At 31.4% G+C, this 15,493-nt stretch overlaps 1 protein-coding gene across 15 annotated transcripts in view; it reads left to right on the top strand.

Annotated features, from left to right (window-relative positions):
- LOC119632371 (sex determination protein fox-1) overlaps window positions 1-15,493 on the top strand; it is a 373,741-nt gene that overhangs the window by 208,757 nt on the left and 149,491 nt on the right. For 5 of the 15 annotated variants that reach the window (XM_038025240.1, XM_038025239.1, XM_038025242.1 and 2 more), the window contains exon 1: window positions 9,351-9,844. The exons of 2 other annotated variants lie outside the window; for them this stretch is intronic. In XM_038025240.1, coding sequence (XP_037881168.1) covers window positions 9,743-9,844 — 102 coding nt within the window. In that variant the 5' untranslated portion in view covers window positions 9,351-9,742. Of the gene's footprint in view, window positions 1-9,336; window positions 9,845-13,333; window positions 13,385-15,493 lie in introns of those variants that run through there. 8 more of the 15 variants (XM_038025249.1, XM_038025250.1, XM_038025248.1 and 5 more) reach the window with 5 other exon arrangements.

The following is a 15,493-nucleotide window of genomic DNA, read 5'->3' as shown; positions in this document are numbered from 1 at the left end:
AGAAAAGGAAGAAAAAAAATAAATAAATAAATAAAAAATAGATAACAATAAAACAAAAAACAAATATTTCGCAAAACAAAATTTTGTTTCACAAAACTTTTAAAAGTGTTTTAACAAAATTTCTCACAAATCTGGCAAACATTTTTATTGCTTGTCCCAATGCAATCGTAACATTTTTCAAAATATAGTTCTGCTCTTTTAAGCTTTCATTTATGCAATATGCTTAATTAACAACATAATTTAGTTGAACACATTTCTCTTCGCACAACCAATTTATGTTTGTCCCCAACCGACAACACTTAAATAACCAAAATGATATACAAAATATTTAAGAAATAATACAAAATAATTTTCCGCTCAACGACATTTAATGTAAGTGCTTTAAGCATAGCACATGACATCTGCTTAGCATTTTCAAACGCAAACAAACATTTACTTAAATAATGAAATTCATGAAATTTGTTTTTTTTTTTCTTTTTTGCATTCATGAAAACAGAACAAAGCAGTATTTATTTCGTCATTCTATTTACAAGAGCCCGAAATCCATATCAAGGATGATTCGTCAAAGTAAATTCATTATAGTTCAGTGTTTGCTTTCAAAATTGATTTAATCAAAGTGCTATCTGGCGGTAGGTTTATTCTTCCATTAGGTTACCTACATTCGAAATTGTCAAAGCCGAAATATAAGTCTTATCCGCACGTTTATGCGTTTTCCCATAATAAAGAGCAAAAGTGAAAATATTTCACTCTGTTCACAAATTCGTAGAAGGAAAGAGAGATGAGAAGAAAGAATTTGCAAAGAATTTGTTTTACCGATCGTTGAAATGCAACGTTGTTGTTGTACAGGCATTAACGAAACTTCACACTTAAATTCCAACATCAAGTGTTGCAAAAAACTTGAGATATCATTTTCATTATTAATTTATAGGTCTACCTGTAACTGTAAGCATTCTATTTAGATTACTTTTGTCCGAATCAGATAAGAGTCAGCACAAGTTAAGTGTTTTCATTATAAATGATACATAAACTTATAACTACGACAGTAACCTGTAGAATGAGCCAAGCCCTATTGCTAGGTTGGTTTTAAGGTAGAAAAAATATTTAAAAATGTCAACGACAACTGACAAGGAAGGAATTTTTTTAATTGATTATCTACTAATGGTTAGGAGGAGTTTCACTTTGAGGCAAATCCATCATATTTCCCAGATGTGTTGAGGCCTCTTTTGAATTCAACGTCAAACGTGCAAACACTGCCTACGTGTCAAACATATTCCATCGAATGACGAAACTATTACATAGTCATAGATAAGTTTTCTTAGAGTATTTACGGCAATGTGCTTTTTAGGTTAGTGTACTGAAATATAAAGCTATTCGAGAACGACGACATCTCTGAATGACAAGTTGTGTGTTGTATTCTTTCTTTCTGATGCTATACCTTTGACTATATGTATATTCGAGTATGGTTTTGTAACATAAAATCAACACATTATTGCTCGAGCAAACTTTTTAATTTCATTTACTTCCCCTGAATAGAAGTAAAGGTAAAGAAAAATGCAAAAAAAATAAAAATAGGAAAAAACTTATGTTCGCCTCGAAACGAATCTTTGATACTCACCAACTCACACCAATGCCCGGTAATTGTTAGTCACCTTATTAATTGTGGCGGTATTGGCCGATCGGCGGTTTATTATTATCACATTAATCTTTCACATGGCTATAGTCGTACATTTCATGTGGCACATAAATTAAAATGTTTTGTCCATTATGGATGGTAGTGTTTGTAGATTGATGAGTTGGGCTCTTGTACTCAATTTCTTTTTTTTTGCAATAGCTTTATAGTACACGCTATAATGAATGGGGTATTAATGGGGTATTGTATCTATTGTGAAGAAAATTGTAGATGCATGGCACTTATTTTCGTTTTCACACAAGTTTCACACAATTTTGTATTTAATTAATTGAAGACAGCAGGTCACAGAAATGAGCTGAGGTAACACAAGGCATTGATCAAAACCATTGCTTAAAAATATAAATATGTACTTCACCGGATCACAGGGCTGTTATTCGTTAATTTTTCAAACCGAAGAGCAAATTTAATATACTCACAATCGTCTTCTTCGATGTTGGGTAAGAAGATTGCGAGAATTGAGGTCAAAGCTATTCCTTAATACCGTATGGGTTGCTCTTAAAACAGTATCTTATATGTTTTGTATTTGTACTTTACATGTACTTGTACTTACACGCCTATCAACCTTTAAGAACAAATATTTTTAAGAAAGGGTAAAAGAACGTTAACGATTGTACGAATAAAGGGAGAGAAAGAAAATAAAGTAACTTTAAAAGTAATTTCGCTTTTTGTTACTTTGTCTTTTACAAAATCTTGCTGTTGGTTTTATAAATTAATAAAAAAAAAAAAGAAATCTTGTCGTTATTTAAAGTTGGTCAACGTGAACGTTTCTCCGAAATCTTTTTAAAAAGTTCAATCTTTTCTAAAAATGAGCCAAGAGGAAAAATGAATACTTATTTGAGCATGGAAAGAGCGAGCGTATAACGCGTAACCCATAGCAGTAATAATATCTTAGGAATAACTTAAACTCTGCTGACAGTAACAACAGCACTCGGCAACCGCACATACACCTATACAATGTAAGGTCTTATGTTCTGAAATGTATAAAAACTTTCACTAACGATTTTTTTTTGTTTTTCTTTTTTTTTTTAATTTTTATCGAATTTTTGCATTTTTTCTAAACACCACCGGCGAACAATTTTGCAGTAAAAAATTGTAAGGGTTAAAGACATAACACTATTCAGTTGTTGTTATTGTTGTTGCTGTTGTTGTTATTGTATATGTATATAATGCATTATGGTGGTGGGTAGAAATATGCCGCTGGCAGATGGATACATCAAACTGAAATAAAATAAACATAATACTTGGACCGGACCGCATGATACACATGAAAAATTGTTGCCCGCTGGATTGTTTGGCTATTTGTCAAATAAATCTGCAAAAGAAAATATATGTTTTGTTTTGCAGAGCGGATGATATAGTCGCGAATTTAATTTCATTATTTTGTATATTGTTTTGTCCTTTGCCTGTATTCTCATTTTCGGCACGCATCTGTTATGCTATCCAGTTTCAATAATATCGCGCAATTACATAATTCGGATGAAATTTCTTATATAAACATCAGTTTGAAAAATTTTTTTTTAAATATTACTAAGGTAACGAGTTCTTTGAGGGATTATTATCTTCGTATTTTTAATTATGTGTTTAAGCTCAAGCAAAAGAATTGAAAGATAATTTATTTTTGAAGGGTTTTCGTATCATATTTATTTGGCACCTTAACGCTTACATGCACAGGCGGAAAAGCTAAGTTTCATTAATATAATGAACGGGTAAACATTTCTATTCTAATAATTTTTAAAAATTTCCTAATGACTCTCTCAAATAATTAATTTTTCTTTTTTAATACGTACACCCATGACGACCCTTGCGGGGTCTAAAAGATACATCTACATTTTTCCTGTGCATGTGATATAATAATAATAATAATAGTTTTTAAAAACTTATACAACATTATATATATTTATGATGTATTAGGTAAAACTCAAATCCGCCTGAGTAGCCGAAGGCGAGCAATCTCGACTAGCAAGTCAATGGTCGTGGGTTCGAATCTCAAGTGCGGTGGAGTTTTTAATAATAAAAGCCGATAGCCTTAGATGCTAGTGCTTTTAAGAGTTTAGTCTTAGAATTTATTTCTCTGGCGAAATTAATAATAATAATAATAATAATAATAATAGGTAAAACTCAATGTAGATGTAGTGGTGTGGTGAATTAAAGAATTAACGAGGAAAGCTACAAGAATATTGAATAAGAAATTAGTTTCAAAGCGGATATATGGTGGAACATACTTCCCACAGTCGCACTTAACAGTAATAACTAAAGTATTCCTAACACCTTAAAAAAAACAAAGATGCAAGGATAGGGCGGTGACCTAGAACACGATCTAATAGCATGGACGGCATAAATCAAATGTACAGGTGTGTCGTATAAAGCAATATTACCGCGTATATCATTTCCCTTAGCTAAAGCATCCAAAACATGCACATTCATGCTCACAAAATTCGTAGAAGATTTGCAAAATCGTTGCTAATATTATTGACTCTTGTTCTACTACTACATTCTACTGCTAATCAAAACTGATGAAATTGATCGCTAGGAATATGCGTAGAAATTGAAAAACTGTGATCGATTCGAAGCACAAGAATTCTTTAACTTTTTTTTAACATATTTTTTCACAAAAATTTACATCGATTGATAAGTCGATTGAGAAGTCGCCTCGTACGCTATATGTTAGAGGAATAAACAATATTTGGTTAAAGGCGAATCGCGCTATATACTGACTTTTAAAACCTAAACATCCCCGTGGGTCATTTCATGCAAATGTTTGCAAAAATAGATTTTTCACATATATGGGTTAAAGAAATTTCGCTCATTGTCCAGCTTGTGACATCAGCATTTCAATCAAAAATAATCCTTTTTAGTCTTCTATTTCAATATTTGAGACGTTGAATGCCCCGAACCAACCGTACACACGAATCGACGTACATAGCCTAATTAATTCGAAAAATCTTCAAACATAGACTGAGTTCGCAAAGATCGTGAATAAAATAACCTATAAAAATAATCTTGTTCTATTATGCGGAATCACTTTCTGAATCAATCTAAGCTTGTCTGTCCATCTTCTCGCCTGGGTGTCTTGTTTTCTTGGATTCGACTTACAGAGAGGTTAGATAGATAGGTGCAGAAAATGGTTTGGATCGGACCAATTTCTTGAACGCATGCCTTATAACGCGTTGCCTTGGACAATCGCAATATGAGTAGCTGTGTTAAGCAAAGTGGTATTTAAGGACGCGCCTTGTCCTACTATAGCGTTTTACTTGCTTTCTTGTATCATACAATGTGTACTACGTTCGTCGATTTCTAGTATTATGTACATAAAAATGTGCATTGTCGAGAAAGTTCTGTCGTATTTTAAATAAAACATTTGAATCTGAAGATGTTTGTCGTGTTCCTTAGCACCCAAATGGTGTTTGCCTACTTCTTTTCCAATTGCCAATAGGTTAGGTGTAGGTTACTTTCCGAGATCGAGGTTTTTCCTTGGGACCGACTCTCCCGCCACCATCTTTGGCAGGTAGGAATATTTGCAAAATCATTTCACCACGTGTGACGTAAGTTTCTGTGTGAGATCTGGCATTTATTATAAATGCATCGTCTTAAATGCGCTGTGCATTCATTCGCTGTGCACTTTGCGTAATTAACTAATGGATGATATTGGGAGAGTAGTTTTCTAATACCGCACGAGAGATACGCTAAATAAGTCATAAGACCCCACGCGACCTATTTTACTTGCATGCCTTGATCTGATAGGTAAAATTGTCTCCAGCTAACAGAATATACCAAAAATTCTCCGCCAATATATTCATACATGGAGAGAGCTGGTTTGATTTAGACATGTCTATCCATACATATATTAAAATTCTCATTTTAAAATTGGGTTTTTTCTTTAGAACAACATACTTGGTCTACAAATTTGCTTTTTCTTATTCTCGGCAAAGCCAATCGACTTTTTATTGAAAATCATATATAAATAAAGGCAGAGTATAGTAAGTAAATATCGTTTCCCAGTTTATGTAGTTTTTTACAAAGTGATGCCAAATTGCATTGACAAAAAATATAAAATAAAAATCGAGCTACCATAATACGAAACACAGTATTTGATATATTGTCGGCATATTGAAAGAATTGATTAAAAAATTCGTTCTTTCTTTTCTTTCTGCTCTTTTGCGCTTTCTCTTTTGCTGTTACTTCTTTTCCTCCTTTGTTTTATTTTTTTGTTTTTTTTGTTTTTTTTTTCTTTCAATAAGTGATAGAGGATGATTAAAGATTCGACTAACACTAGAGCGGCATAATGACTATTTATTGCAAAGATGAATGCAAGCAAATTTAAGTATTATTTAACAATTTATTTATTTTGTCTGTTATTGTAATCAAAGCATTTACAAAATCATGAGGTTTTATAATTCATTTTCGCATATGATGTATATGCGTTCATGTATATGCAGATGTTATATCTATTTTGTGCATCGCTTTCGGCAAATCAACAAGCCTGAAATAAGTAGAAATGTCTGAAATGCTTGCCAAGTGCTATCTTCTCTCTTTCTCTCTATCTCTCCCTCTCTCAGTCTCTCTGTCTGCATATGTAAATTCATGCAATAACCAAAATTTGTCCGTCTTATATATATTTAGTTTTTCTTATTTTGTGTGTGTTTGTTTTTTTTTTTCTTTTTTGTGTATTTTGTTTTCCTTTCCCTTATTATTATTATTATTATTATTGTTGTTTTTATTGTAGACGGAACAACACTGGCCTTTGTTTTATGCAATGCTTTCGATTTATGTTAAAATTCTTCTGATTTCATTAAAATTAAGTGGCTGATAATTAATAAACAACAAGCATGATATATATTCATATATATGTACACATGTAACAACTAATGATGTAGCTATTTGTGACGCGAAACTAAATTCAACAAAACAAAACAAAAAAATTAGGAATTTTAATAGAAATTGCATTTTTTTTTTTTTTTTAAGGAATTTTTAATTCAAAGCGTCGACAATTTTGATGGTAACACAAATTTTAGCGAAAAAATGTTGAATAACCTGTCAAAGCTCGTAGAATTTGTTGTCTTTAAACTTAATTTTCTCGGTATTCTATGCATTCCGGAAAGTATAAAAAATAATTTGCATCTATCTGGAGCAACGTGGACGCAAACGTAAGTGAATGTTATATACACTCTATATGCATCTGCTTCAAACGCGTTCACCTATTGTTGCTTTTACACCAAACGAATAAATAGACGGTGGCCCGTACATTATTTATTATTAAATCAGTACAGAATGCTACACATTCATTTCGAATAAATAGGCTATGTAAAGTTTGTGAAGCGCACTTCGTAAAGGTTGAAAAGGGAATGAAAAAAACCAATTTGCTTACCTAGTTGCGGTCAATGGCGGTATAAGTAGAAAAATTTCACTTTAATTGAGATAAACACATAACTCCATGTAGAATATTCTCAATTACGTAAATTTCTGTTGAAAATTATTCTTTTCATTTCGTTCCGTCCCTTACACTGACCGAAAAATTGTTGTTTGTTTGTGAAGTAAAGGATAAAGTTATGCATACATACATTAAAATCAACTTGAACGATAAATACACGATTTGAAATGTATTTACATTTACTTGTATGCTGCAGTATTGCAAAACCCACTTAACTACAATATCGGGAGTGTTGTAACATATTTCCCATAACCTCACAAAAACAATGTGACCCTAGCGATTCATATATATATATATATATATATATATATATATATATATTATTATCTAACTTCTGCTATAGATCTCTCTATGGCATTCTTCTTCTATCTCTCGCTCTTGTCTTTATTTATATGCAGAGGAGACACAATGTCAACAGAAATGATAGCGGTGTGGCGTCAGCGTTGGCGATAAAATTAAAAAAAAAAAAAAAAAAAAAAACGAAAAAAAAAACAAAGGAAAACATTTCGCTATTAATTTTTTTTTTTTTTATTTTTTTTTTTATGCAATACAACCATTAGAATAATGTTTGTTTATGGAATGAAGCAAAATCATATTCAGGATGATAAGGAGACATTTCTTATTTTTCTTTTGTCTCTTTTTCTCTTCTGTTTATGTTTATATAAAATTTTTATAAAATTTGCTGCTTTTAGATGAAGCCGTTTATAAATAAATTATTGTATTTTAGAAATTTATTCGCTTTCTCTGGGTTCACTTCATATCTGTATCTCTCTATATAACCAAATATTTATTTAGTCATTCGCTCTGTTGTTGGTTTTGTTCTTATTTTATTTATATAAAAAAATTCTGCCACTTATATACTAACTGATAATGTTGTTAATGTTGCCATTTTTTTTTTTTTTTTTGTTTTTTTTTCTTTGCCTCTATTTTATTTTATTTATTTATTTATTTGTTTTTTTTTTTTTTTTTTTTTTAATTTCTTGGTTCACAGCCAAGTGAACAACACTGTCAATTTATTTTTGCAATGAAAAAATTTATTTTTATTTTCTGTTACAAACTTTTTTATTAGCGTGTAAATAAAATCCATTGAAGAGTAAAAAAAAAAAAAAAAAAAAAAGAAACATAAAAAAAATACCCCATCTATAATAAAGAATATAACGAATTTCCCCACGTATATACGTATACATATAAACTTTGCCATTTTATATACATTTTATATCTTATGAGTTAATAGATTTTCCTTCATGCTGCACTTCAGAAGTTAAAAAAAAAAAAGAAAGAAAAGAGAAACAAAAAAAAAAAAAACTCTTCAAAGTCTTTCCAATTTGTCTCTATTGAACAAGAGTTTTCAATATTTTTCTTTATCATCTTTTTTATTGTCCTCTGCTACATTTTCTTATCGCTTCTGCTAAAGGCGGGGTGGTATACGCTAAAATTTTCATTACATGTACGATATCATGAAATATGCATCGGAGGTCTCATGATGAGCTGATATATTCTTTATAAGCGATTTAATGCCTGGTTCTCCGTCCGTGCGTCCATCATTAATTGCTTTTGGAATTTCTACATTTTTTTGTTTCATAACAAGACAAGAAACTGATTTTTGGCGTCTGTGGCACTTGAGCGGTTGAAAAGTGAATGCGGTTTGCTTACAATCAATGCTTCAGCTATCGCTAAAAATAAGAAAAAACTCCTGCCAACATTTCACAATTCTTGACATATATGAGTTTGACATTTAGCAAAAGTATTTATCGTGACTTTCTTACTTGATTAAATGTTTGTGTGCGAAATATCCGATTCCCTTACCGATCATGAAAAGAAAAGACTTTTATTCTTTGTAGCTTTACGCGGGGGATGGCATGTATTCCAAACGAGATATGCTTTTTAAATAATTATAGCCACCTTATGAAGTCGATTGGATTTTCCAAGCATATGTGGCGTGCGACAATACACATCGGCAAGGCGGGAGGCTAACCTAAAAAAATTGTCATCACCATTAGTAACGACATCGATTCACCCTATCTGCTTATATATTATTTCAATTTTTTATTTATTTTTTGCTCCTGTGTGCTTAGTTTCAAAAAACCACGGGTGGCCTATCAAGAATTAGGAAAAAAAAAAAAAAAATTCTTATTACCTTTCTTCTCTTTAACCTACGCGTCTATGAAGTAAGATAAGAGTTGTCCTCCTTTCGTCAAATTATGCTTTCAAAATTGTTGATCTTTAATTTTAACTTTAGTTTTACTTTCTCTTTTTTGAATAATAAGGAAAATCCTCATGTGTTATTTGAAAGCCCTTCTGCATTCCCAATTGATTGTAATTGAGATAAGCAAAGTCTTGATATTTTGCATTCATGATATAGCTTTCAGTTGTATAATGATCTATAAGTGCGCTTTCAAGTAAAACGACAATAGTCGATATGAAAAATTTCGTTCTAAACCGCATTTGACTTTTCATTTGTTTTTTGCTTTTAACAGTATAATGCGATGAAAAATATTTTATAAAACTATTCATTATCTTGCTATTTTCCTTCTTCATCATCGTCAACTGCTTTCAGTTTAGCTAAATTTTCGTTAAATTGTGAAAAGAAAAAAAAAAAGTAAAAAATCGTAAAAAGAAAAGTTATGCGAAACTGTCGTATTTTAAACAACTTGTTAACTGTTGTTTATAAAAGTCAAAGTCAGAAAAGAAGTAATAACACAGCTGCATATGCTGTAGTGGTGATGGTAACTTTTTAACTTAAATTTACTGTCAAAACTTTCTTTGTATCGCATATAAAACGTAACGTCTTCCTAGCATCATTTGTCAGTTCAATGAAAAGTCTAGAAAAATTGAAAAAAAAAAAAAACGTGAACATGTGTATACATCTATATATGTGAATATATATTTGTGTAAAAAGTATACACATACATATATATACATATATATATATATATATATATATATATAAAACAAATTGATGAATAATAATAATGGCTGAGGTGGCTATGAAAAATGAAAATTCGAAAACGTTCATATATTCCACAACAGAGACTTGCAAAAGTAATTGCGTATGCAAACAGAACAGCAGGAAAACGTTTTAAATCTATTTTCATACAAACTTTTTAGCTGAGTCACTCCGTTTTCAATAGCCCAGATGTGAAGCGTTGGAAACCTCAGATAATATTCATCATCCCAATTGCAGTTGAATATGAATGATATTAATTATTGTGTTCGGTGTTAATTTCAATATACTATGTTAAACATTGCTACAATGCATGAATTTATTCCAATTAATTCCTAAATTAAAATTTATGCAAAAAAGCTGACAACGACGTTATGATTACATATTTTTAAATGAGAAATGTAGGAAAGTTTTTAAATTACTGTGATTTTTTTTCTTATTTATAATTGCAATTGCAGCTTGCTTGCACCTACAAAAAAATATTTTTTTTATTCGACGCACACCACTTGTAGTGTAAGGGTATGCTAAGGCTCTACCCATCTATTGTACAATACGCATACTACGCTTTCGTTATATCGATCGATTCGTAATCACTTTCTGAAATGTTCTAAGCTTGTCTGTCTATCTCTCATCCGTAGGTAAATCTTGCATTCTTGTGTTCAATCTGCTGGTCGCAATTTTTATATCCCACACAGCTTATGGGCGCAGCTTATATTAATTTCGTGCGGGTGTACGTAAAATCCAGAATCGATCAAGATAGACTCATCTTTTATTGATTATATCCATCAATTTAGAAGTGATTTTGAGCCTATCTCCGTGTGTGTGTGTGTGTGTGTGTGTCTGTCGATCTGTCCGTCTGGTATACTTTGTGTTCAATATTTGACGAAGTTTCGTAAAGCAAAATATTTTGATCCAAGGACGAGCGCTACCTTCCATATAACGCTTTATTTTCCAAAGTCGTTACAGGGCAAAGTAGTGTAGGGCATTTAATGGTCAGACATGATCTACAATAATATGTTTACTTATTGAACTCACTGTTTAATCGCATTATAAAAATATAAATTTATTTCTTTCTCTAAGGAAAATATTTTAAATGCATATTTGAAAAAAGCAATATATTCTATAGCATTCTTGAAGGCGCTGCACGCGCAATAACAAAATGCTATGCCTTGCCATGAAGTGAATTTTGATTGCCTTTCATCATCGCAAACCAATCGCAAAATTTCCTTATTCATAGTAATAAACGTAATATTTTATCAAACTTAGTAAAATTGATGGGTCAAACGCTTACCTGCAAAATTCCAAAGTTACACCAAAAGCTATTCCAAATGTCCAAGAACATATTTGCAAAGCACAAAATGTAATATGTTTTTTAAATATTAAAAAAATAAGAATTAAATGATAATTTTAGCCGGTAATCATTTGTTGCTTCTAACGGAAAAAAAGAACGAGACAATGGACGGCATAGTTATCTTACAGTTCTTGTATCGAAGGGATTCCTTCCAACCGACAATTATGGGTATTTTTAAGGCTAACGACAGTCAAAAATTATGTATATATATTATGCGCAAAACGCTCTTGGAAATTTACAAAAGAAATTTAATTAAAACCCTGACTGCCACATCACCCAAATTGTCGTGTCTTTACTGTAGACTGTATAAGTCTTTTATTTGAATAGCATAATTTGTAAGCCCTTCTAATATTTTGCTCCAAAAGTATTTTTTTCAAATGACAATATTATGCTGATTACGTTTGACCTGAAGAGTTATTTATATTATCACTCCGTCCTACTGATTTCAAATTTTATTTTTTTTTTTAAGTGCTTCGTTTCATACACGATAGAGTTGAGTTTGTTTAAAAATTGTCAACATTCAATGTTTGTCTTTTGAGGAGAAGTATATCGGTAAGCTATAGACATAAATTATAAATTAAATAAATCCTGTTTCTCTAATCCACTCAGCTGACTTAACAGCATACATTTTCATTGACCATGTATACCCTTCCGTTGAGGATAATTTAAATAATATGATCCCGTGTTTATCTGCGTTATTCGGTACATGTTGTATGGATGAACTCAATGTTTCCTTAATGACAATATCTTACCCAACCTTGAACTTTTCTTCATATTTTTTCGAAAGTTTTTGGATGAGTGAAAGCAAGTTTTCCAAGTCGATACTTAAGGTCAATAGAGACAATGAAAATGACTAAGCAATAATTTAAATCTTTTTCGTGGCATAAATAAAAATGATACAGTTGGCTGACTGTTCGACCAATTATTAGATGTAAGCTTTGCTTTTACAAATCGCATTAACCAAATAAATCTTAAAAATGTTTTCATTTTTTCGCAGTTAGTTGCGTTGTAATAACCGTTACATTTCTCCGAAATAGCTAAACTCTGGTGATGCTTAGGAATTTCTCTCTATAAGCGTAATAATCTTTTACTATATTAAGTAACTATCTTTGTGTAACGACATTGCGGTGCAGTGTAGGATAGCAGTGCGCATAGCCTGACGGAGATTTTCTCGGAAAATAGAGTGGCAGTCAACGCGTTAATTAATTAAAGCGTGTAGTAGTAGCCTGTAGCTTCGACCATAAACCGATTCGGATTATTAATTTTAGTTGCGCAAGACGATAAAGTTTAAATAAGCGCTAGTGTCGAGCCAAGGAATTAAAACTAGTCTCCATTTCTTATGCCGAGCTTTTGACGGTCACGCACAATATTGTCTTTCAAGACAAAACTTAAAATCAACGAATTTGTTTTTAATTTCCGAAAGACGAACAGTGTGGGTCGTAAAGACAGCAAACAAAACTTTTACGACAATCGCCCAATAGGAATGACATGTTTACACTATATCTCAAATAAATGAGAGATGATAGTTATGAAGATTGACTTTTCTTTCTCTGCAAAAATATAAAAATGCGATAATATTTATATTAAATAAATTGTTAAATAAAATTACATTTCATTTGCACCAAGTAATATATAATGTTAAGCTTTCAACACATGCTTGTTAACACATGTTCAGTATATTCCGTTATCTGAGGACTTTTGGGTACAATTGTGTATAAAAAAAAAAACATTTTTTTTTTACGAAAATCCCTTGTTTATAGTCTTCAAGTCGTAATAACCGTACATGTGCGCCAGTAACAGCCAGATCGATAAATGAAAAATTTAACCATAATTTTGAAAGAATACATTGTTTGCTGTAGAGTAGAGAGTACCATGGGATTCTTGTGCACATAAACAAAAGGATTTTTATCAAAACGAAACCAAACAAAAATACATATGCAACATAAAAAAATCCACAGATTACATGCCCAGGTAATGAAATTATTCATAAAGGTATTGTTTTATAAAAATGTTTTTTTTTTTTTTTCTTTTTTTTTTTTAAATTATAAAAATTAAGTTAACTGATATAAAATAAACTGAATTGCAAAACTTTTCATATTCCTCATAAAATATTAGCAATTACGGCCTTTTGGCGCATAAGCGCATATAAATGCGGTGGTATCCAAAAAACAGATGACAGTCAATATATTATAATAAAAAAATGTTCACCACCGCTTTTACGAAATAATATTTCGTTTATAAGGGAGGAGCTTCAGCAAATTGCCTCATTCAATCTAAATTTTTGCTGTAAATTTAAGATAATGAAATGCTGTTCGTCAGCGATTTTTGAATTGTAAAAATTGCAAATTGCTTATCGAAGTAGGGAGAGGTCCGAAAAGAGGTACGACCCGAACCATTTGCAATAGAGTTCGGTCCTTGCGACAGGCGGCCGGACAAGCTTAGTTCGATTCAGGAAATATTTCTAAATCGATCAGTATAAAGAAAGTGGTATCTAACTTAAGTTAAGTTACAAACGTTCGCACCCACTTAATACACCGTGTATTACAAGCGGTTTAAGGTATAAATATAATATTTGGTTGAAAATTGTCCTCTGTTCTTCGTAGTTTTTTTTTTGCGGTTTTTATTTTTCTCGTCTTTTTTGTTTTTGTTTTCTCTTTATTTACTATGTAAACAACAGATCGTTTTCGAAGTTAACTTTCTTCAAAGTACAATAAAAATTCAGCAAACTGACTGAGACAGTACAATCAAGCGGATACAAATTTTCATAAGCCTGTAAACGGAAGAGATTCGTGTTGTGTTTGGCGTATCGTGTAATTGACATTGTTTTCCTTGGGTTTCTTCAGTCAGGTTGTGCTCATATGAAAATTTCCCTCTTATATCCCTTAATACAAATAATTCGACGACCGTAACACCAATGTTATTTATTCCATAAACGTCAACGAGATATTCGAAAAATACGCTCGTTAATTATTATTATGAAACACTTTACGGTAAACTGTACGTATCTTTACTAGAGAATGTTTTCATCATTTTGCGATTGACATTCAAAATTTTCTTATGCCAGATCCTTTGGGATGGAAGTTTTTAAATTTAAATTTATTTAGATCAATCTGTACATTAATTAGCCTCTTTCCATTGCTTCTAGAAATTCTTCTTATTGACAATTAAATTTTGGATGATTGACTTATTTGAATTTAAGTTCAAACATTTTCATGTCGCCCAGTGCCCAATAGAATCAACATTTGAGCCCGACCGCAGTAAGCGGAAATTCCATAACTTGCACTTTTACTTACCTTATGATGTCTGTATTTTTCCTACAACCGCGAAAGCATTTTAAACTTCCGCTACAAATGTGCAGAAGTATGAAGAAAGACGGGTCTTATCAAAATGATTCTTATTCGTACCAATGTCTGTATAAAATGAAAACCATATATAAACGAAATATCGATGGATAGGACGAGATATTTGAACGGGTGTCGAGCCTTCATACCGCAACTAAATGTCGTAACCACTGATCGTAGGTCGTAGCATGCATGCTTTTTATATATTAAGGTTTCTTTCACAAAATTCATACAACTTTTAATCGCAATAAATAAAAGGAGACAGCGTAACGTATGTAAACGTATGTTTATGTCTTTAATAATAGCAATAAATTCGTCAATTTATTATCCGTGCCGTAACGTTTATTAACGAATAAACAAATCCCCTTATGGTTGCTTGCTGAGGCTTTCTCTCTTCAATTTGTTTGTTTTATTTAAAGAAAAAAAAAAAACCAAAAAAAGAAGGAAAAGAAAGAAAAACAGAAAAAAAAAATTAGAATAAACGAAATTAGAAGAAGAAGAATCAGTCTAAGCATTAAGATTATTTAACGCTTAAAGGCTTCCTTTTGTGTCTTCAACGAAATAATAAACTTCCCTGCCTTTCTCTATATATATATATATATATATATATAATTTGAAAATCAACGTCTCATCATTATCATCATTATCATCATTTTCGTAATTACGATTACGGTGAAACACTAGTCTTCTTATCTTCTAATTTGTCGCCGTTGCCGTTGTCGTTGTCGGCGTCGTCGCC

Source organism: Glossina fuscipes, unplaced genomic scaffold (assembly GCF_014805625.2).
Source record: "Glossina fuscipes isolate IAEA_lab_2018 unplaced genomic scaffold, Yale_Gfus_2 1, whole genome shotgun sequence".
NCBI classification, from domain to species: Eukaryota; Metazoa; Arthropoda; class Insecta; order Diptera; family Glossinidae; genus Glossina; species Glossina fuscipes.
Note: the sequence above shows the minus strand (reverse complement) of the source record. Positions and strands in the feature narration are given on the sequence as shown.